The sequence below is a fragment of the Ceratotherium simum genome, chromosome 10 (genome assembly GCF_057802395.1).
Source record: "Ceratotherium simum simum isolate JZ-2026a chromosome 10, ASM5780239v1, whole genome shotgun sequence".
NCBI lineage: Eukaryota > Metazoa > Chordata > Mammalia > Perissodactyla > Rhinocerotidae > Ceratotherium > Ceratotherium simum.
This window is the reverse complement of record NC_141909.1, coordinates 64,641,079-64,665,853: the sequence shown is the minus strand read 5'-3', so window position 1 is coordinate 64,665,853 and position 24,775 is coordinate 64,641,079. Positions and strand designations below refer to the sequence as shown.

General features: G+C 35.5%; 1 protein-coding gene across 1 annotated transcript in view; it reads left to right on the top strand.

The window, feature by feature from the left end:
* The window catches only part of COG6 (component of oligomeric golgi complex 6), an 89,748-nt gene that overhangs the window by 61,859 nt on the left and 3,114 nt on the right, over window positions 1–24,775 (top strand). Inside the window, exons 14-18 of the mRNA XM_004443177.3 lie at window positions 10,985–11,116; window positions 11,459–11,626; window positions 14,174–14,281; window positions 15,376–15,429; window positions 18,534–18,613. Of these exons, the coding sequence (XP_004443234.1) occupies window positions 10,985–11,116; window positions 11,459–11,626; window positions 14,174–14,281; window positions 15,376–15,429; window positions 18,534–18,613 (542 nt within the window). The remainder of the gene's footprint in view (window positions 1–10,984; window positions 11,117–11,458; window positions 11,627–14,173; window positions 14,282–15,375; window positions 15,430–18,533; window positions 18,614–24,775) is intronic.

The window sequence follows — 24,775 nt, the reverse complement described above, 5'->3', positions numbered from 1 at the left end:
CATGCCCATCTTCCTCTACTTTATATGGGATGCTGCCACAGCATGGCTTGATACGCAGTGCGTAGATCTGCGCCTGGGATCTGAACCTGCAAACTCCAGGCTGCCAAGTGGAGCACATGAACTTAACTGCTATGCCACTGCGCCAGCCCCTAATATTCAGTGTTTTTAATATTTTGATCTTTTTTGTGAATGACACATGCTGTGCATATAATTTTGTATCCTGCATTTTCATTTAACGTGTTATGTGGGCTTAATAAATCTTAATTTTCTTTCTCGTATCTTTTTTTTTTTTTTTTATTGATGTTTTAATGGTTTCTAACATTGTGAAATTTTGGGTTGTACATTTTTGTTTGTCCATCACCACATATATGGCTCCCTTCACCCCTTGTGCCCACCCCCACTGCCCTGGTAACCACAGTCCAGTTTTCTCTGTCCATGTGTTGGTTTATATTCCACATATGAGTGAGATCATGCAGTGTTTGTCTTTCTCTTTCTGGCTTATTTCACTTAACATAATACGCTCCAGGCCCATCCATGTTGTTGCAAATGGGACGATTTTGTCTTTTTTTATGGCTGAGTAGTATTCCATTGTATATATATACCACATCTTCTTAATCCAATCGTCAGTCGAGGGACACTTAGGTTGCTTCCACTTCTTGGCTATGGTGAATAATGCTGCAATGAACATAGGGGTGCATAAGCCTCTTTGGATTGTTGATTTCAGGTGCGTTGGATAGATTCCCAGTAGTGGGATGGCTGGATCATAGGGCATCTCTATTTTTAATTCTTTGAGGAATCTCCATACCGTTTTCCATAGAGGCTGCACCAATTTGCATTCCCACCAGCTGTGTATGAGGGTTCCTGTTTCTCCACATCCTCTCCAACATTTGTTGTTTTTTGTCTTGGTGATTATAGCCATTCTAACGGGCGTGAGGTGGTATCTTAGTGTTGTTTTGATTTGCATTTCCCTGATGATTAGTGATGTTGAGCATCTTTTCATGTGCCTATTGGCCATCTGTATATCTTCCTTGGAGAAGTGTCTCTTCATTTCCTCTGCCCATTTTTTGATCGGGTTGTTTGTTTTTTTGTTGTTCAATTGTGTGAGTTCTTTATATATTATGGAGATCAACCCCTTGTCAGATGTATGTTTTGCAAATATTCTCTCCCAGCTGGTTGGTTGTTTCTTCATCTTGATTCTGGTTTCATTTGTCTTATAAAAGCTCTTTAATCTGATAAAGTCCCACTTGTTTATTTTTTCTTTAGTTTCCCTAGTCCGGGTAGGCATGTCATCCGAAAAGATTCCTTTAAAACCAATGTCAAATAGTGTGTTGCCTATATTTTCTTCTATGAGTTTTATAGTTTCAGTTCTCACCTTCAGGTCTTTGATCCATTTTGAGTTAATTTTTGTGAATGGCGATAGCACATGGTCCACTTTCAATCTTTTGCATGTGGCTGTCCAGTTTTCCCAACACCATTTATTGAAGAGACTTTCCTTTCTCCATTGCATGTTCTTAGCACCTTTGTCGAAAATTAGCTGTCCGTATATGTGTGGTTTTATTTCTGGGCTTTCAATTCTGTTCCATTGATCTGTGTGTCTGTTTTTGTACCAGTACCATGCTGTTTTGATTACTATTGCTTTGTAGTATGTTTTGAAGTCAGGAATTGTGATGCCTCCTGCTTTGTTCTTTTTCTTTAGGATTTCTTTAGCTATTCGGGATCTTTTGTTGCCCCATATAAATTTTAGTATTCTTTTTTCTATTTCTGTGAAGAATGTCATTGGGATTCTGATTGGGATTGCATTGAATCTGTAGATTGCTTTAGGTAATATAGACATTTTAACTATGTTTATTCTTCCAATCCACGTGCATGGGATATCTTTCCATTTCTTTATGTCGTCGTGGATTTCCCTCAGTAATGTCTTGTAGTTCTCATTGTATAGGTCCTTCACCTCCTTGGTAAGATTTATTCCTAGGTATTTTATTCTTTTTGATGCAATTGTAAATGGTATTATCTTTTTGAGCTCTCTTTCTGTTAGTTCATTATTAGCATATAGAAATGCAACTGATTTTTGTAGATTGATTTTGTACCCTGCAACTTTGCTGTAGTTGTTGATTGTTTCTAACAGTTTTCCAACAGATTCTTTAGGGTTTTCTATATATACAATCATGTCATCTGCAAATAGTGAGAGTTTCACTTCTTCGTTACCTATTTGGATTCCTTTTATTCCTTTTTCTTGCCTAATTGCTCTGGCCAAAACCTCCAGTACTATGTTGAACAGGAGTGGTGAGAGTGGGCAGCCCTGCCTCGTTCCTGTTCTCAGAGGAATGGCTTTCAGTCTTTCCCCGTTGAGTATGATGTTAGCTGTGGGTTTGTCATATATGGCCTTTATTATGTTGAGGTACTTTCCTTCTATTCCCATTTTATTGAGAGTTTTTATCATAAATGGATGTTGTATCTCGTCAAATGCCTTCTCTGCGTCTATTGAGACGATCATGTGGTTTTTATTCTTTGTTTTGTTGATGTGATGTATCACGTTGATTGATTTGCGGATGTTGAACCATCCCTGCGTCTCTGGTATAAATCCCACTTGATCATGGTGTATGATCTTTTTAATATATTGTTGTATTCGGTTTGCCAATATTTTGTTGAGGATTTTTGCATCAATGTTCATCAGCGATATTGGCCTGTAATTTTCCTTCTTTGTATTGTCTTTGTCTGGCTTTGGTATCAGGGTGATGTTGGCCTCGTAGAATGAGTTAGGAAGTGTTCCATGTTCCTCTATTTTTTGGAATAGTTTGAGGAGGATGGGTATTAAATCTTCTTTGAATGTTTGGTAAAATTCACTGGAGAAGCCATCTGGTCCTGGACTTTTATTTTTTGGGAGATTTTTGATTACTATTTCAATCTCTTTACTTGTTATTGGTCTATTCAGATTCTCCATTTCTTCTTGGTTCAATTTTGGGAGGTTGTATAAGTCTAAGAATTTATCCATTTCTTCTAGATTGTCCAATTTGTTGGCATATAATTTCTCATAGTATTCTCTTATAATCCTCTGTATTTCCATGGTATCTGTTGTAATTTCTCCTCTTTCATTTCTAATTTTATTTACTTGAGCCTTTTCTCTTTTTTTCTTAGTAAGCCTGGCTAAGGGTTTGTCTATTTTGTTTATCTTCTCGAAGAACCAACTCTTTGTTTCATTAATCCTTTCTACTGTTTTTTTGTTCTCAATATCATTTATTTCTGCTCTGATTTTTATTATTTCTCTCCTTCTGCTGGCTTTGGGCTTTGTTTGTTCTTCTTTTTCTAGTTCTGTTAGGTGTAATTTAAGGTTGCCTATTAGGGCTTTTTCTTGTTTGTTAAGGTGGGCTTGTATCGCTATGAGTTTCCCTCTCAGGACCGCTTTTGCTGCATCCCATATGGTTTGATATGGCATGTTATCATTTTCGTTTGTTTCCAGATAGTTTTGCTTTCTCCTTTAATTTCTTCATTGATCGCTTGGTTGTTCAGTAGCATGTTGTTTAATCTCCACATTTTTGTCACTTTCCCAGTTTTTTTTCCTGGTTCATTTCCAGTTTCATAGCCTTATGGTCTGAAAAGATGCTTGTTATGATTTCAATCTTCTTAAATTTATTGAGGCTTGCTTTGTTTCCCAACATATGGTCTATCCTAGAGAATGTTCCATGCGCGCTTGAGAGGAATGTGTAGTCAGCTGTTTTTGGGTGGAGTGCTCTGTATATGTCTACTAGGTCCATCTCGTCCAGTTTTTCATTTAAGTCTAATATTTCTTTATTAACTTTTTGTCTGGATGATCTATCATTGCTGTAAGTGGGGTGTTAAGATCCCCTACTATTATTGTGTTGTTGTTGATTTCTCCTTTTAGGTTTGTTAATAGTTGTTTTATGTACATTGGTGCTCCTATGTTGGGTGCATATATATTTATAAGTGATATGTCTTCTTGATGGAGTGTCCCTTTTATCATTATATATTTCCCTTCTTTGTCTTTCTTAACCTGTTTTATCTTGAAGTCTACTTTGTCTGATATGAGTATGGCAACACCTGCTTTCTTTTGTTTGCCATTATCTTGGAGTATTGTCTTCCATCCTTTCACTCTGAGCCTGTGCTTGTCTTTAGTGCTAAGATGTGTTTCTGAAGGCAGCATATTGTTGGGTCTTGCTTTTTAATCCATCCTGCCACTCTGTATCTTTTGATTGGAGAGTTCAATCCATTTACATTTAGGGTAATTATTGAAATATGAGGGCTGAATGTTGCTGTTTTGTCACTTATTTTCTGGTTCTTTTGCATTTCCTTTGTTTCTTGTCCCATTTGTTTTGGACTGCCAATTCAGTTTGGTTGTTCTGTCTTATGATTCTTCTAGTTTTCTCTTTGTTTATCATATGTGGTTTTGCTTTGATTATTTGTTTTGTGGTTACCTTGAGGTTTGGGCAAAAAATCTTGTGTATGAGATAGTCCATTATCTGATAGCCTCCTATTTCCTTATACTAAGTCAATTCAGTCACTTTCCTCTTCCCCTTCTAAGTTGCTCTTGTTATACCTTATTCTATCTTGTGTTGTGGCTGTGTGTTTACAGTGATGAGGTTAAATTTATTTTTGGTGAATTTCTTCCTTTGATCTTTGAGTTTAGTATTTAAGTGGTTGCTAACCTATTCCGGTAAAGATCTACTATTTCTCTGATTTTGTCTACCTACTTTTCTCCTTCCTCCAAGCTTTGTGTTCCCTTTCTCTTCTTTTTTTTCAGGCCTGAGGGCCTTCTTGAGTATTTCTTGTAGTGGGGGTCTCGTGGCCATGAACTCCCTTAGCTTTTGTTTATCTGGGAGAGTTACTATTTCTCCATCATATTTGAAGGATATTTTTGTTGGATAGAGTATTCTTGGCTGAAAGTTTTTGTCTTTTAGTATTTTGAATATATCATTCCAGTCTCTTCTAGCCTGAAAAGTTTCTGTTGAGAAATCCGCTGAGAGCCTGATGGGAGTTCCTTTGTACGTTATTTTTTGTTTTTGTCTAGCTGCCCTTAATATTGTTTCTTTGTCGTTGACCCTGGCTAGCCTTACCACTAGGTGTCATGGTGAAGGCCTTTGTCTGTTAATATATATAGGTGTCCTGTTGGCTTCGCTTACTGGTATTTCCTGCTCCTTCCCCAGATTTGGGAAATTTTCAGCTATTATTTCCTTGAATAGGCTCTCTGTTCCTCTTTCCCTCTCCTCTCCCTCAGGAATACCTATAATTCTTATGTTACATTTTCTAATAGAGTCAGATATTTCTCGGAGTCTTTCTTCATTTCTTTTTAGTCTTAGTTCTCTCTCTTCTTCCATCTGGAGTATATCTGTATTCCTATCCTCTAAAGTACTAATTCTTTCCTCCATATTGTCAGCTCTGTTCTTTAAAGATTCCAGATTCTCCTTTATCTCCTCCATTGTGTTCTTCATCTCCATCAGGACTGATTGGTTTTTCTTTATGATTTCAATCTCTTTTGTGAAGAAACTCCTAATCTCATTGAATTGTTTGTCTGTGTTGTCTTGTATTTCGTTGAGTGTTTTTATGATAGCTATTTTGAAATCTCTGTCATTTAGTTTATGGATTTCTGTGTCTTCGGGGTTGATTTCTGGGTGCTTGTCATTTTGTTTCTGGTCTGGTGATTTCATATATTTTTGCATTGTGGTTCCTGTGTTGGTTTTGATTTTCCTCATCCTGGAAGTCTCTGGTTGCAATTTCCACCTGCCGCCACTGTCTGGTGGTAAAGGGCTGTGTAGTCTAAGCCCCCTGCGCTCTGCCCCAGTTTTTCTGCTGCGATCCGCAGTTTTTTTTTTCCCGCTGTGATCCACGGGTCCAGTCCAGTTTGTTCAGGTCTGCCTCGGATTGCTAGATCGCTAGGTCTGGTTGGGCTGCAGACTCCGGGTTGCGGGGAGGGGGGAGCTCTCTCTTTTGCCCTCTGGGTCCCTGACGTGGGAGGCTTCTCGTTTGCCCCTCTTTATCCGCTCTCTGGGGTGCTCAGATGTTGATGGTAGCCCTGTGGCTCCTCTGAGTCCTCTGTGCGGGAGTTTCCCACTGGCTGAGAGAGCCCGAAGAGCCACAGTTTTCCCGCCGAGGGCTGCCCCTCCCCCCTCTCTGGGAGCCGCGTGGACCGGGATCGCTGATCTGATGGGGAGGGAGCGGAGTTCTCCTTACCTCTCCCCACTTCCTCCGTGGGCCCAGCACGTTCTGCTCTCAGATGTGCAGCAGTGTGGATCCCTCCGCTCTAGGTTTTCACTGTCTGGGATTCCGTTGTTGGTCTGTGGCTGTTGCTTTTGTTGTATCTTGTGGGGGAAGAATTCACGGGAAAGCTCACTCCGCCATGATGCTGACGTCACTCCTCTTTCTCGTATCTTTTTGAAGGTATCTTTAATACTGTACTCATGGATCCCATTCCTCCGTGCAGAAGCCAATTTTATATTAATTCTTTTGGTTTATTTTCCATATATAATAATATTAATAATGCCACAACATGCCCCGATGGTACTATTGGAACATGCTTATTGTCCAGTGGCTTATTAAGAAATGAGTTGTTGTTTAGTCCATTGACATTTCAAAACAATTTATTAGAATATTACTGTATAGTTGTATATGTACGTGTTTTATGTCTTAACTATGCTGCCAGGACGTAAAGCCCACTTAATTCTAGTATTTGGGCTCCACAGCCCTATATGTAGATAGAAAAGATACAAGGTCAGTATGAAGTAAGCACAGGAATGCGTTGGAGGGACTTCAAAAGAAATAGAGAGAGACTTGTCTTGTATTAAGTTTAACCATTAGAAATGAATTTCCCTTAATAGAATTAAATTGAAGTGATAGAAGGATGTTAATCAGACATTTCTCTTCTTTAGATTTCCTTTCTGTTATTTGTACTACAGATTTGTAAAGTCATATATCTTGTTTATCTGACAACTGCTGTAATTTTCACTTTGCTTTAGAAGTGTAATTCTGACCTATTGCTGATCTGATGGATGTGTGTAAAAGCATCTCTTAGAATGGCAGTTTCTTGAATGAAGTGAGTTCAAGTAGCACTCACTTGTGTCATTTACCATTGGCTCTAATTAGGGCAAGGTGTGACTTTTGCTTTAAATTTGCACAGCTTTTAAAGACCCTAATTCAAGGAGATAAAAAAGAGATTTCTCTTCAACTTTCTCTCATCAGTGCATAAGATTTCTATCACTGGTCTTCTCTTTGGATTGGCAATTGAAAAACTCGTGTGTGAATTCTTGAAAAATGTTCTTTAAGTTTTTTTGTTTCCAAAAGATGCTATACTGTAGTTTATAACTTAGAAAACTGCACATTAAACATTTAGGATCTTAATCATGCAGTGTGTGTAGTTATATTAAAAGTCTACTCCCCACCTAGCTTCCCTGGAGGATTTGTTAAACTTTTGGTTATTTTTTTTTGTTTGGTTTTTGTGAAAAGTATTGGGAAACTGAGACACATGTACGTGTTTCCTCAGGTTTATGTGGCTGCCTATTTCTATACTAAAGCTGTTAGATTGCTGGCCAATGTTATTGATTTGTACTTAGCTAAAGATGCCACTGAGTAATTTTTTATATGAATAGCTTCTATTCACCTTATATTACTTATGTATATGCATGCATGTATATATAATGCCTGTATATTTTAATTAAATTTCTAAAATTATGAATACACTTAGTAAATAAATATAAAATTTATTTTAAAACAGATGAAAACACAGAGAAGAAAACAATCATCTACACCTTGTCATCCTGATTAACTGTTATTAACAGATTGGCATGTTTCATTCAGTGTGGGGGACAGAGATTGTTCTATTATTTTTGTAAAATTGATATGCATATACTTATTATAAGAAATACAAACCATGCAGAAAAGCACAAGGGTGAAAGTTTTAAAAAATCCCTCCAATCAAAAAATAACATTAGTTAACCATCATTACCAAACATTCTAGATATCTTTTTAATTGGGTGAATGGATGGAAAATACTTTTATAAAGATAACTTCGTATTCTGGGGTTTTTCTTTAGTTCAAATTTATTTAATTTAATAGAAAAAAGGAAACAAAACTGAAGGAAGTGAAATAAGTACTTCTTCACCACTAGAGATATTTTCCCTTCAACTTTGTCAGTTTTGGCTTCATGTATTTTTGGGCTCTGTTGTTAGATGCACGTATGTTTATAATTATCATATCTTCTTGATAATAAACATTATAAAATGTCCTTCTTTGTTTCTAGTAGCAGTTTGTGTCTCAAAATCTGTTTTCTCTGAAATAAGTATAGCTACTCTAGCTCTCTTTTGGTTATTGTTTGCAGGATATATCTTTTTCCATCCTTTTACTTTGAACCTGTTTGTGTCCTTAAATCTAAAGTGTGTTTTTGAATACAGCATATAGTTGGGTCATGTTCTTTTTGTGTTTTTTTAATTTTAATCCATCTACCAGTCTCTGCTCTTTGGTTGGCATGTTTAATCCATTTACATTTAATTTAATTGCTGATTAAGTAGGATTTATGTCTGCCATTTTACTCTTTGTTCTTATGTCTTAAGTGCTTTTTGTTCCTCTGTCTCTTCATTACTGCCTTCTTTTATGTTAAGTAAATATTTTCTAGTACACTACTTTAATTCTTTTGTTTAAATATGTGTGTGTGTATATATATATATATAAAATATGTTATATATATGTTTAGTTATTTTCTTAGTTATCATCTCAGTTTATAACAATCTAGTTCAGAATAATACCACCTTACTTTCAGTAATATACAAAAGCTTTGCTCCTGTACAGCACCATTCTCCTCTTCCTTTATGCTATTATTATTACAAGTTATATCTTTCTACATTGTGTGCTCCTCAGCATAGGTTTATAATTTTTGCTTCATGCAATTGTCTTTTAAATAGGGGAAAAAAAAGGAGTTATAAACAGAAAGTACATTAATACTGTCTTTTATATTTACCTATGTGAGAACCTTTACTGGTGTTCTTTATTTCTTCCTGTGAATTTGAGTTGCTGTCTAGTGTCCCTTCATTTTAGCCTGAAGAATTTCCTTTACTATTTCTGGTAGAGCAAGTTTTCTAGTGAAGAATTTTTGTTTTTGTTTATTGGGAATGTCTTAATTTCTCCTTCATTCTTGAGTAATTTTGCTGAATATAGAATTCTTGGTTGACAGTCTATTTTTTTCAACCCTTGAACGTGTCATCCAGTGCCTTCAGGCCTCCATGTTTTCTTATGAGAAATCAGCTGTTAATCTTATTGAGAATCCTTTGTTCATAAGGAGTTACTTTTCTCATTACTTTCGGATTCTCTCTTTGTCTTTTGACAGTATGATTATGATGTGTCTCAGTGTGTATCTGTTAATTATTCTGCTTGGAGTTCATGAACTTCTTAATCAAATTTGTGAAATCTTCTGTTATTTTTTCAAATATTCTTTCTGCACCCCTCCTTCCAACATCCCCCATTGTACTTATGTTGTTGATGGTGTCCCACAGGTCTCTGAGGCTCTGTTAATTTTCTTTTGTTCTTTTTTCTTTCTGTTCCTCAGACTGGATAATCTTAATTGACATATCCTCAAGTTCACTGATTATTTATTCTGCCTGCTCAAATCTGCTATTGATTCCCTATAGTGAATTTTTCATTTCAGTTACTGTGCCTTTCAACTCCAGAGTTTCTGTTTGGGTATTTTTCATTATTTCTGTCTCTCTATTGATATTCTCTATTTGGTGAGATATTGTGCTCATACTTTCCTTTAGTTTATTAACATGGTTTCTTTTAGTTCTTTGACCATATTTAAAAATAGCTGATTTAAAGTCTTTGGCTAGTAATTCCAACATCTGAGCTTCCTCAGGGAACGTCCCTATTTTGTTTTTTTGTTTCTGTGCATGGACCATATTTTTTTGTTTGTTTGCATGTCTCATAATTTTTTGTATTCATTGCTTTTATGAGGGAGGGTGGGTTTTCAGAGGTCCATACTTTGCCATTTCTGCCGATGTCACTTATGTGTTAACTTTTATTCATAAAATATTCTTAATGTAAATCGTGATATTTAAAAAATTTTACATCTTTCTCTCTTCCTGACACAAGGCTATAGTCTCTTACATGGATTCTAAGTACCAGATTTTTTTTCATTTACAAAATCTGACTATATTAATATTATAAGTACTCTGAAAAATATTTTTGAAAAAATTCACTGACACCTGTTCTTGGATATCATGATGCCAGCAAGTAGGGATAATGAACTCGGCATACCTTCCAGTTAGTAAGTGCCAGGTACTCTACTCAGTAGTTTAGATGCAACAATTTCATTTAATCCTTGCAGAATCCCTCTGAAGCTCTGAGCAGTTAAATAACCTTTCCAAGGTCACACAACTAGTAAGTGGTAGATCCAAAATGAACATTAGTTTAACTCCAGAACCCAAGATTTTAGTGACAGTGTTACACAGTTTCGGTGAAATGTGTGGCCCATGGACTGGGTCTTCTGAAAATCGCCTGGGTTGCTTGTTTAAAGATAGATTCCTAACCTCCAAACCTATACATACTGACCAAAATATATGAGATTTGGGCCTGGGAGTGGGTGATGATTCTCAATTATATTATAGCTGGGGAAGTGCTAGTCTCTAGATTGCTTTTTTCTTATGACTTGGGCTAAAAAACAAAACAGGCCATTTCAAGTTCATATGAAAATATAATTCTACAACTCAAAGACCACTAAGTTTCCTCACAGTTTTTTAAATTTTAGAAGTACAAATTCTGTACTACTAATTGTGAAATATTAATTCCGAGATAATCTAACAAAAACTTTTGTGTCATTTTCTGTACTGGTTAATATAATATAAAATAAGCTATTGATAAATTATAGATTTTGTAATGTCAGCCAATGCTTTCCATCTTTTATATGTATTATTTTACTGTGAACTGGCATTTATTTATACATTAAAATTTAATAGAAAAATATAAGCAGTGGATAAACCATCCTGTATTTTAGGTTGAACTCCCACCACCTGATCTTGGGCCAAGTTCTGCATTAAATCAGACACTCATGTTGTTGCGTGAAGTTTTGGCATCTCATGATTCTTCAGTTGTACCACTAGATGCCCGTCAAGCTGATTTTGTGCAGGTATGTTGTAAATTCATTTTTAATGATTGCTTATTGCTCCTCTATTGTACATTCTGTTGAAATTCTGATATTTTATAACCCATATATTTTGATAATCCCTCTCATTGATTTTTTTTCCTTCAAATATTAAACCAGTTCTCTTTAATTTAAAAAGTATTTGTTCAGTGATGCTTGTTTTTAGAACTATTATGATAATTATACCATTTAATCTTTTTCCTCTGTACTTCTGTAAGTTGGCCCCCTTCCAGTTAGTTTGGCATTTATTCTGAAGTGCCATTAACCCAGGCCTGTATCACTGATTGGGAAATAAAGAATAAATTTTATTTTATTTTTTGTTCATAGGTTTTATCATGTGTCTTGGATCCTCTCCTCCAGATGTGTACTGTATCAGCCAGCAATTTAGGCACAGCTGACATGGCCACTTTCATGGTCAATTCACTATATATGATGAAGACAACATTAGCTCTGTTTGAATTCACTGACAGACGTCTGGAAATGCTGCAGTTTCAGGTTAATTTTGCTATAAAATGACTGCTCACTGTGATGGAATCTTTTTTCTATATATGGTCTCAGTTACTGGCTTTAGCCTAATTTCAATGACCCTATTCCTATAAGTCCCTTCTTATAGTCTGATGGAAGGCCACACACACACACTCAGTATTTCCGTTTTGTTTTAGAGAAGCCAGAATATGTGATGGGTGAGATATTTCATTTAAACCATAGTATGTGATGGTAGAATGAAGCTTTTCTGATTAATTTGAACAGTTATTCTGTATGCAGATTTCAGTTTCTGAACTGTGAATAACGTGCTATATTTTTCAAGCTGTGTAACTAGTACAGAGGGTGTTACAGAGGACAGATATATTTTTATCTATGTGCAGACCAGTGTTAGGCAAAACATTACAATTTGTTATACCAATCACTCTAGTTCTATAAACCAAACGATATCAGTTAAGAGTCTGTAAATGGCTAAAACAGAGCCATTTATAAAATCTACCAGATACTTGGCTTCTGATTTTGAAATAGTGATTTTTGGTAGATATAATGTTTAAAAAAAACCTCTGAATCTTCTGTGTTATCACAAGTATATAAACAATTTGGCAATGGCTATAGTAAAAATTCGTTTGTAAAGTTTTGGAGTTTTCTGAGGAATGAGTTTTGATACATCTAAATTTTTGATATTCTCTAATTTCTAATTCCTTTTTTTAAAACGAATATAAAGAATTATGATTGATTTTCCTTTCTTGCATAACTTTTTGTTTTATGTGGAATAATAAAATTCTTTTTTTTTTTTTTGGTGAGGAAGATTAGCTCTGAGCTAACATCTGTTGCCAATCCTCTTCTTTTTTTTTTTGTGAGGAAGATCAGCCCTGAGCTAACATCCGATGCCAATCCTCGTCTTTCTGCCAAGGAAGATTGACCCTAGGCTAACATCTGTGTCCATCTTCCCCTACTTTATATGGGACGCCACCACAGTGTGACAAGTGGTGTGTTGGTGCGTGCCAGGATCCGAACCTGCGAACCCCGGGCTGCCGAAGCATAGCGCGCGCACTTAACCTCTACGCCACCGGGCCAGCCCCCAATCCTCCTCTTTTGCTGAGGAAGATTGGCCCTGAGCTAACATCTCTGCCCATCTTCCTCTATTTTATGTGGGACGCCTGCCACAGCATGGTTTGATAAGCGGTGCGTAGGTCCGCACCTGGGATCCGAACCTGCGAACCCTGGACCGCCAAAGTGGAGTGTGCGAACTTAACCACTGTGCCACCAGGCTGGCCCCATAAAATTCTTTTTTAAAAAAAATTCATTGGTTGGGGCCGGCCCCGTGACTTAGCGGTTAAGTGCGTGCGCTTCGCTGCCGGCGGCCCGGGTTCGGATCCCGGGTGCGCAGCGGGGCACCGCTCCTCCGGCCATGCTGGGGCCGCGTCCCACATGCGGCAACTGGAAGGATGTGCAGCTATGACAGACAACTATGTACTGGGGCTTTGGGGGAAAAATAAATAAATAAAATCTTTAAAAAAAAAAAAAAAAAATTCATTGGTTTTTACTGTATTTATCACTAATTCAACCCCAAACTCTCTGCCATTTGTCTAAATCTTTTCTCAAGGTGATCAGATGTATCAGGTGTTCATCAATCTATTTTATCACCAATTATCTGCATTTCTTAAATATTCCATAGTCACTTTTTGCATTTTAGGAGGACAGGCCCCACTGTGGAAGTGCTTATTAGTCCTGTACTTGTATCATGCTTGCTGGTAGGCTATTGGCCAGTGCAGTTGCATGGACCAGCCCCTAGTCAGTGTGAGAGAGAATTAGACAAGGATGTGGATACTGGAGGCACAGTTTGTGCCCCCAAAGTAACAGTTTACCTTGTTGAGTAAAAGATACTTGATTGTCAGACCTTTTCTATCAATTATCTATCAATTTTCTTCCACTCCTACTTAGCTTCTTCCAGTGTTTCAAGTAAGAAATCCAGGCCAGTCTGATTCTCTCTTGTTTGTGGTAACCTATTCTTTCCATCTGGAGGCTTGTAGGGATTTTCCTTTGAGTTCAGATACTTCCTCAGGATATTGTTCGGTATGTCTCTTTTTCCATCATTTCCGTCTTGGACTTTGCAGAGCCATTTCAATCTGAAGAGTCAACCCTTTCTTTTGCTCAATAAAGCTTTCTGTTATCTTTAATTAATTATCACTCCTCCATCTGTTACTTTTTATATTCTGAATCTTCTGTCCTTAGTTTATCTCCTGAATCTGTCTTCTAATTTCTTTTTAAATCTCTTCACTTTAATCTATTTCTTTGATGTTTTCTCTATATTACGTTTCTTCTGTTTTTCTTTCGGATACTAATTTGGTTCCTAGCAGTAACTCTTTCATTCAATGTTTACATTTGCACATCTTGTTTTTCTTTGATTTCCAGTAAGTCTAGTAAGTAAGGGCTCTCATAGCCACTGCAAGGAACAAGTCCATGATGAAGAGCTAAGAGTCCAGGGTAGTCTGCTTGTACTCTCATTGGTGTTATTCTTCTTTTAAAATATTTTCTTTCTTTTGTGTTTTATTTTAGATTGAAGCACATTTGGACACACTTATAAATGAGCAAGCTTCTTATGTTTTAACTAGAGCAGGCTTGAGTTATATCTATAACACTGTGCAGCAACATAAACCTGAACAGGTAAGCACATGAATGTTCCTAATTAGAGAAAGACACCAGTTTAGAGTATGGGTTGTAGAGCTCAACTGTGGTTTGAATCTTGGCTCTGCCACTTAATGGCTGTTTTTCACTGGGAAAGTGACTTATCTCTCTGTGTCTATTTCCTCATTTGTGGATTGGGGGTAATAATATCTGTATCATAGAGTTGTTCTGAAGATTAAGTGAGATAATAATACATGTATAATTTTTAGATGACTAACTGAGATATAGTAGAGTGCCCTAAAATATTAACTATCCTTTTTACTACAGATAGTTTGGGTTAAAAGTAATGTAAATATATAAAAATTAGTACTATAAAATGTATCAAGGACAGTCATACTGGTAAATTTTGAGAGTCCTATATCACTATCAGTTAATTGAATGCATAGATTACTATATAAATAGCAGTCATTCCCTTTTTAATTTCGTAAATTGTCATCTGTTACTTTGGAAAGTAAATATTTCTGGGGCCAGCACATGATCTTGTTAAGTTATAGAACTCCGGTAGAAATAGATAATGGAGTGGTGGGAACCCTAATTATGTAAGCATCTTTCTTTAAAAAGCAAAGAACTCTTTTAAATGACATTGACATGAAGAATATTTTATAGCCCAGGAACTCTTAAATGAAGCTTTCAGAAATCACAAGTTCTGACTTAAAGCAGTAAGCAAATTTCTACCAGTAGTAACCAATTCTGCTGCCCTTTTTATACTATCAAAAATTGTCAGAGTGAAACTCAAAAGCCTCCATATCTCACTGCCGTTTTCTAAATGCTTCACTGCCTTTTTTTTCCTGCTTATAAGTAGTTCTGAGATATCCTGATATTTCCATCATGAGTAAACTTATGTGCTTCTCGCTCCCTCCAACAAATACTGGATGCTTTCATGCTGGTTATACAGATGAGCAAGTCAGAGTCCCTGCTCTAGTTGAGGTTGGAGAGATGACACTTGAGTTCTTTGGAAATAAGCTAGATTTCCAAATTTGAGCAGTCCACTGATGGACTAAATGTATATTTCGTAAGTGAACTGAAACATATAGCACCTTTTTTACATCTTGTTTTTGCCTTTTTTTTTTTAGGGCCCTTTAGCTAATTTGCCCAACCTAGATTCTGTGGCATTGAAGGCTGCAATGGTAAGTGCGTAATAAAGCATTTTAATATAAGTTTCCTTATGAAACATTATTCTTAATTTTTTTCTCTGTGATAATTTTGTCCTGGTTGGTAATTTATCTCTTGATATGCTGTATTCACATTGGGTCCGGTAATAATGATTGCACATGTATTCCTTTAACTAAGGAGGTCTGACCAAGACATACATTTGTAGTAATAGTCCACCATACCCTAATAGTTTCATCATTTCTGTTTAGGTTTTCTTCATTTTCAGAGTTTTACTCCTAACCTAATGGAGAAATAGGAATGACAGACATGAAGAACTTAGGCTATATATCATTATAGACTTCCTCCAGTCAGCAATCCTTGGCTTTTAGTTCTTGACTTCTTCCTGAGATGATAACCGAAATTGGATTCCAGTCTTAAAATAATATTTTACTCTTGAGTGTGAGACTCATTGAACCTCCGCTTTAATACCTTCTTTTCAGTTAAGAGCTTGCTTGCACGCCCCTTTTTGCATGAGCGCCACTTTTTGTAGCATGTTTCCATGTCTTATATATACTTTGCATGTTATGTATATCCATCAGGTGGATGACTCTCATTTAGCCCTCATAGGAATTTTCCTCTTTGGAAGCCTTATAATAATAACACTAGTAGTAGTAGTAATAACAACAATGAATAACAACAACAGCCATTAACAGTTATTGAGCATGCCAAGCGTTTTTCGTGTATTAACTCTTTAATCCTCCTAACAACCCCATTCAACCCAGTACTTATGTACTTAACTACTGTTCTGCCTATCCTAGGTGTTTAAATACTCACATATACTCACTACCACAATGGTTTGACTTCAATAAATAGTGATCTTGGATGACTTTTTGATGCCAGGGTTTTCTTATCCATCATCTTACAGAGCTACATTTAACTGAAAATAAAGGGATAGGCCCACAAGATACCTAACAAATGCAAAGAATGCAAAGCTGGTAATATTAATATTAGACAAGGTAGATTTTAAAAACACTAAATAGGGTAAATAAAGAACATTATGATAAAAGGCAATATATGTAGAAGTAACAGTCATAACTTCTATATATCAAACATAGCAGTGAAAACTACAGAAACACAAAGAAGATTTGATTCTAAAAAGTTCAACTAAAAACAAATGAAAATGAATAAATTTTAGATTTATTAAAAAAAAGTAAGCTGCTTAGAAAGTTAAATATACGTATATTCATCATACTACTCAGTACTTTCACTTCAAGGTGTTTACCACCCCCCCCCCCACCAAAATGAGGACATATGTCTACACAAAGATCAGTAACCTTAGTTAGTACTCAATAAATGTTTCCTCCCTCTGTTTCTCCTTCCCTGCTGACACACATCCAGTCCGTAATGTAAACCCACAAAATATATTTAAATCCCATTACAAATTCTTATATGCCTGGTCTTAAACTTTAAAAACGATTAAGTTAAGGGGCCAGCCTAGTGGTGTAGTGGTTAAGTTCGTGCGTTCTGCTTCGGCAGCCTGGGGTTTGCCGGTTTGGATCCTGGGCGCGGACCTACGCACCGCTCATGAAGCCGTGCCGAGGCAGTGTCCCACATAGAAGAGCGACAGCTCTGCAACTGTGATACACAACTACGTATTGGGGCTTTGAGGAGAAGAAAAAAAACGAGAAAAGAAAAAGAGGAAGATGGGCAACAGATGTTAGTGCAGGGCCAATCTTCCTCAAAAAAAAAAAGAGATTAAAAAAACAATTAAGTTGAATATCTTATGTCTCTCTAAAGAAACAAAATCTTGATTGAGTTTTGTGTGTGATCCATCATTTTATATATAACTGTCTGTTGCCTTTGTTTGGGTGCTTCAAAGGCGCTTCAATTCAGCATATCCAAAACTGAACTCTTCTGACTCTTCCGCACGCTCCCATCCCAGGTTCTCTTCCAAGTGTTCTTAACTCAGAAAGTGGTGATAGCATCTATCCATCTATTACTTTAACAATTATTAATTCAGTGTCTGCTATTTTCTAAGCATCATGCTAGGAATTGGGATGAGAATAGACATGATTTAGTAAGGGGCGAGGCTATTACACAACTAAATAAATGTATTAAGAATACAGTTATGAATTGTGATAATACTGTGAATTAAATTATACAGATCCAAAATCTGGGAGTCAACCCCTTCATCCCATCACTAAGCAAATCTTGATAATTTTACTCTCTTAAGTTTCTTCAACATCTCCTCTTCTGTCTACCTTTATTGCCCTTGTAGTCTAAGATGCTGCAGTAGCTACCTATTTGGTGTCCTTGCATCTGGTATTACAACCCTCCTTTCCATTCTTCTTGCTGTAGCCAGAGTTAGCTTCTTAAAACTTAAATCAGATTATTCTCCTACTTCAATGATTTCCTAATGCTTTTGCAATAAGAATTAAAATCTTTTGAAAAAGCGTACAAGTCCTACACTAACTGATCTCTATTAGCCGTTCCCTTTCTCACCTCAAGCCTTCATCCGTGCTGTCCCCACTCCCTGAGCCCCTACCACACACACATTTACTTAATGTCTGTTCATCTTTGAGTTCTCACTTCAAATGTCCTTTCCTCAGAGATGTTTTTGCCAAACACATAGACTAGGTCTGTCCTCCTGATTTATGCTTTTATAGTACCTTGGTTTTTTCCTTCATAGCATTTAACACAGTTTGCAATTATGTATTTATTTACATTATTATTTGTTTACTGGCTCTCTCAGTACCTTTCTAATAGTAGGTACTCGATAAATGTTAGTTGAATGAATAGTTGAATGAATAATTAACAAATACAGTGGATTTAAGGCTTGAAATCTGATAACTTCTTAATATTATTAGTCAGAAGTTTGGTGAGGAAGATTAAGATGAATGGTTTGGATTCAGAATTTTACAAGTAGGTATTGCTGATATTGATTACATTGAAAAGTTTGACACTTTTAGGGAGTTTTAGTTAGAATGTTTGAGAAATAACTCATTTTGATCACAAAGAACTCATTACTTGGAATATGGGCTTTTTCCTGAGATGTAACCCTTTAAAGAAATGGTTATATTTGAGATGCCTGTTAGCAAATATATGCACTTTATATGTTGCATTTCTCTGTTTCTTTTAGGTTCAGTTTGATCGTTATCTGTCAGCCCCAGACAACCTGTTAATGCCCCAGCTAAACTTTCTTCTGAGTGCCACAGTGAAGTAAGTATTTTTTGGTCCCAGATAGTTGGTTCACATATTTTTAAATACCAAGTAGATTTCCTAGAAAAAAATTTATTTTCAAGAATAGATTTACCATTGAAGATCTATAGTTCTCAATCTTTTTTTCTGCCTTAGTACCCCTAAGAGATCTGACTTTTACCATGTTCCTACTTATTCCTTGTATGTATGTAGCTCCAAAATCTCTATTTAGTGAATGATTTTTTAAATTAATATGAATGTAATTGGAGCTATATAGCTATAATACCAAATTCCCTTTTATTAACAAGCATGTCAGAATGACATTGAATATGTCATGGAAGAGCCATAATATATTCATTGTGCAGTGAGGATGGTCTGCTGTATAGACTATTTTGGACCTAAGCAGTTTCTGTAGATATGTTATAAAATCCAGAAGCACGTATTTATCAGGAATATATTCAAGGCAAAGAACTATACATTAAAATATTAGACTAGTACAATTAGAAGGAACTGAGAAATCGTATTGTCTGACTTTCTTAATTTTAAGAAAACATTGCAGAAATTAGAGAACATCTATACATTTTTTTTCTTTCCATTCAACCAGCTGTGTATTAGGTGCTTTCTATGTAACAGACACTGGGGATTAAGATTTAAAAGACATTTGCACTGTCTTCATGGATTATAGTCTGATGGGTCAATTAGACATGTGAACAAATATTTACATTAAAAAGTCCAGTAAGAGGGCTGGCCCAGTGGTGTAGTGGTTAAGTTCCCACGCTCCGCTTTGGTGGCCCAGGTTTGCAGGTTTGGATCCCTGGCACAGACCTACACCACTCCTTACACCATGCTGTGGCAGCATCTCATATACAAAATAGAGGAAGATTGACACAGATGTTAGCTCAGGGCCAAGCTTCCTCAGCAAAAAAAAAAAAAAAATGCAATAGGAAAAGAACTATCCAACTTGAAGAAAATACTTCAAAAATCTGAAAGAATGTAGTGGTACAGAGATGGTACACTTGTTTTCTGTTGTTCTGGAGAGTAGGCCCACAGCAATAAATAGAATAAGGAGGCAGCTTTTGGTTCAACATGCAGAAGAATTTGCTGTCAGTTAGAATTGGCTGGAAATGGGATGGACATTTTTCTCTCAGACATAGAGTTAGAGAATTCCCATACCAGGTATTGTTAGAGTAAATGATTTTAATATTTTTTTGACTTTTATATTTTATTCTAAAAGAATCTCATACTATCTACATAACCAGAATTCTAAAGACTCGAGAAATTATAAAACAAGCTCTATTATGCCATGGCTCAAATTGTGTGTGTATTTTTTAAATTATTTAATTTTTTAGCCAAATACCTGCAGTTCTTTTAGATTTAACCACTTTTCAATACTTAGTATTTGAATGTTGAGTTGTTTGGAATATTACTAATATAAAAAATACCATTATTCTTTTCATAATATAATGATTGAGGGGAAATTTTAATGTGTTTTAAAGGATGGCTTGTAGCCCAGATGCCACAATGGAAAAAAGTGGACAGATTTGGCTATATAACACTAAGTTTTTTTACAGAAAAATACAATATAAACTAAGTGAAAATATAAACAATAATTTGGAAAAATACTTACAAATTATGTAACAAATTATCCTTAATATATTATCCTTAACATAGAACGAGATTCCAGAAATCAGTACAAAACAGTAGAAAAACATGTAGCATTACATTATGTTTGGACAATTCACAGAAGAAATGAAAATGGCAAATAAATGTATAAGAAGATAATAATTATCTAAAAATACAAATTAAAACAGCAATGAGAATTTCTGCCTATCAGATTACTGACAATAAAAAGATTGTTATTATATGCTAATGGAAAGGGTCTGGGAAAATGGGCATTTTCATACTCTATTGCTGAGAGTATTAATTAGTACAGTCTTTTTAGAGGGCAATTTGGCAACATTTATCACAATTTTAAAAGTATATGTCCTTAGGCTTAGACATACTTCTAAATAGAATTTTCCCCTTAATCTCAGTAAGAGTTAAAAACAAAGTAATTGAACTAGCTGTGAAATTAAGCACTTTATGTGGATCTATATGAATTCTTTATTTCTGAGGACTTCTCAGTTTTTCTGAAGCTTAAGTGATGTTCAGATCAAATGTTTGTCTTCTATTACTGAAGAAACATTTTAGCTTTCCATTTATTTTTATTGTTTTAACAGTAGTAATTGTTTAACAGTAATAATGTAAATTTTATTTTATTAACAAAGTCAAGTGAGCATAGTTTTTGGTACATTATTTAAAAATCTAAACTTTTAAATTAGTATTTTGGTTTTATATTTTATTTATTTATTTTTTTTCTGAGAAAGATCAGCCCTGAGCTAACATCCATGCCAATCCTCCTCTTTTTGCTGGGGAAGACTGGCCCTAAGCTAACATCTATTGCCAATCCTCCTTTTTTTTTCCCTTTTTCTTCCCAAAGCCCCAGTAGATAGTTGTATGTCATAGTTGTACATCCTTCTAGTTGCTGTATGTGGGACGCCGCCTCAGCATGGCCGGACAAGCGGTGTGTCAGTGCGCGCCCGGGATCTGAACCCGGGCTGCCAGTAGCAGAGTGCGCACACTTAACCGCTTGCGCCACTGGGCTGACCTCTATATTATTATTTTTAAAGGAAGCTCAAGAATGTTAGGCATATGTGATAGATAACACTTAGATGAGATAGGTGGCTTCAATCTCATGTAAAATATGCTTTAATTTTACTGTGAGTGACAGAAAGCTGACCCAGGATAGCATGTTGACTTGACCCATTGTGATATCTTTGATGTTTGTATTGTGATAAAGAGAAATCAAAATGTACGTTCTTTAACCAATCTATTATTCATAAGTTTATTATCATCATCTTTCTTACTTTTTCAGGCTTAAATGCCTTCTTCTCTCCTATGGCGCATTTGATTACACTCTTAACTGTGGTGCTATAGTAAAGCTCAATTTTAGTGATCACAGAACCTGAATGTTGAGATAAGCTGTTTTTAGAAATGCTAGGTTTATGGTAATGATGAAAGTTGTATCATGTTGTTATGGCAACCAAAATCCTAAGGTACTGATTAATGACAAGCTCACTGATTCTGGAAGTAAGCAGTTCATTTCTTCTCACAGCTCAGTGCTTTAAATAATTATTTAAAATACACTTAATTTCAGTGAACATATTTTAACATGAAAATGATATCTCTATTTAGTTAAATGTTAATCTTTATTAGTATTTTTGAAATTTATAATACTAGATTTTTATGGCATTGTTACATTTATAACTGGATAAATTGAATTTCTTAATGTATGATATTCTGATGCATTAGCAACTGAAAAATGTTGCCCTTCTGTTAAATTGTCTAACAAGTTCATCCTCTCCTCCTTTAATTTTTTTCTTTTTTCTAGTAGTAAATTAACTACATGATTGTTATCTTTGATATATGATACACTGATATAGCAGATTACTTTCTAAAAGTAAGAAAGACTTTCCAAAACTTGGAAAATAAGGCAAATAGAGTCTGGGAGAACAGCATGTCCTTTCAGTTTCATACTGAAGCATTGTTAACAGGCCCATTAAAAATTACTTAATTATTTAGAGGAATGTACCATTGTTTGATTCTCTGTTTACTGTTGATGAAAGGTCCCGTGGTTTTCCATGTCCTCTGGTTTTTCTTGCTTCATGGGACATTAACCTGTTTTGTATCTAACCTATTTTATTCTAACCTTCCTATTCAAATGCCCATAAATGACCAGTTCCTTAACATGTTCTGTGAACCAGCTTTACCATCTTAGTAGTTTCCTCATTACTAAGTTATTCAGTTTGTGACATTCTTTCGTTCTTTCTTTGTATGAGTCATATTTTTAATCTTTTGAAAGTTATCCTTGCACTGGGAGAATTATTAAACTGTCCAAAGGCCAATAGGGCACCACTTAATAAATTACTACCTATAAGAATTTCATGATAGTAAAGAGACCAAGAAAGTTAATGGTCTAACTCTATAGATAGATGATCATGGCTTACATTCAAATAAAAGTTTTTCCCTCTCAACTGGCCTTTTTGCGTATCTTTTGGTCATGTGAAAAACAGGACTTATCTTTAGAATTTTAACTTACAGAAACCGTTCTAAAAGTACTCTCCATCCATCAGCTATGGGCCTGACTGTAATTGATCAAAATACAGCATGTAGGTACAATCTGAGGTGGACGCCCGTGCTAGAAGCAGCACTCAGCTCACACTACTAAAAAAAATACTGCTTCTCTTTACCTGTACACAGGTGATCAGTGGATAAGGATTTCCAAGTTTTCAGAAGCGCACGACTGGATTGAGATGATTTGTTGGTCATTTTGTATTTAGTTATAGAACACCTGAAACTTTTCCATTTCAAACATTGACTATTTGTCACTATAAGGAGTCATCATTATTTGAGATTCTATATTTCATACATGATATTAGTGAATAATTTGGCCCGAGCCACCAGGCAGGCAGACAGACAGATAAATATACAGATACATGCCTATACTTTCTAAGATAAAGGATGAACTTACATACTAATTACCACTATAAATAAAAAAGAAGGGATAGTAAAATGGCAAGAAAATGCAACTGTTTTAGCACTTCAAAAACACCATCCATTTATATACAAATAACTGATGTGCTTATTGTAAATCATTATTTAGGGATCCCAACTCCCTAAAATAATGTGTGTGTTCCTATGTGTGTATATATGTATGGATGTGTGTGTGTATGGGTGTGTGTGTGTATGGATGTGTATGTAGATTCTTTTTAACAGCAGTTCATTAAAATTCTCTTAATGGAATGGTATAATTTAAAATCTGAAAGTACTTATAAACATTATTGAGTCCATATTTTGTTTTACAGCAGTAAAAAGTTTAAATTGGAAAGGTTAAACTAGAAAGGTTAAATTACTTGTTCAAGACAACAGTAAGTGGCAGAGCTTCAACTAGAGTCAAGGTCTTCTGAAAGTAATGTCTTCCACTATACTATTTTATCTCTACCATATATAATTTGTTAGAAAAAAATTAATGAACATGAATGTATAGACTTAAACCTGGCTCTTTGGTAGTGACAGATTTGTCCAGATGTATGGAATCACTATCAGGCACAGTTCTTGCTCTTTACAGTTTGGATTTGACTCAGATTCACTTTGGAGAATCTCCCTTTCTGTTGTGTTTCTATCCTGTTGGCTTTAGCAACTAACTGACAGGCCAGGAGGAACAGTTCTTTGCCCTTCCCTTTTTCCTTCCTGCTACGTGAAAGACCTTTTTCTCCACGAGCTTTGGTGTCTCTCATCTTGTTCAGCACAGCCATGTTTATTTTTTAATTCCTTCCCTATCTCAGTGGCTTCTTAAACTGAGGAGCAGAATGAGAAAGCTCTGTACCATCAAACGCTAACTTTATTCTGGTTTTCTCCACGGCAGATTTATAATGATTTTTCAGCTACGTTGTGAGTTATGACATTTGTAAGCTGGTTTAGCTTATAAATAGAAATGTGCCCTGAGTTACAACGAAACTTTAGTAAATTTAAAAATTTTCATCATTTGGACTTGAAAATAAAAGTTAAAATTCATTACTTCAGAATTTTCAATACATTCTACATTTACCTTTTACTCCGGACTTTTAAAAATTGTATTTAATATTCATTATTTACTTTATTCTGATTTTAAACTCCTTGTGAGAAGGAATAGCCTTGTTTCTTTGTATTCCTTATATAGTATAAATGTACACTATGTTCAGATTGAGTGAGATGTGAGTAATGAATGCTTTATACACCCCCCAAAGTCTGTCTTACTGCTTTGAGTAAAGAACTTAAAATGCCATATCTAAAATCCATTGTTTGACTTGTCACAAAATGAGTATGAAACGTACATTATATTTAACAAATTTTAAAAATACCAGTTTGTGCTATTTTCCAGCTTTTTCATTTATGGAAGATAATTTTTGCGTGATTTTGGTGCATTCATTGTTAAGCTCAATTAATTATAGGAATGATCACAAATCAATACTTCAAAAATATCTGGAAGCCTCATCTGGCTAAGTAGATTTCCAAACAGTTTCTACCGTCCTCCCTTCCAGTGAGAAGATGGTACAGCCAGTAGCATTACTCTACTGTGCTCAGAGACTTTACTCGGCATATCTT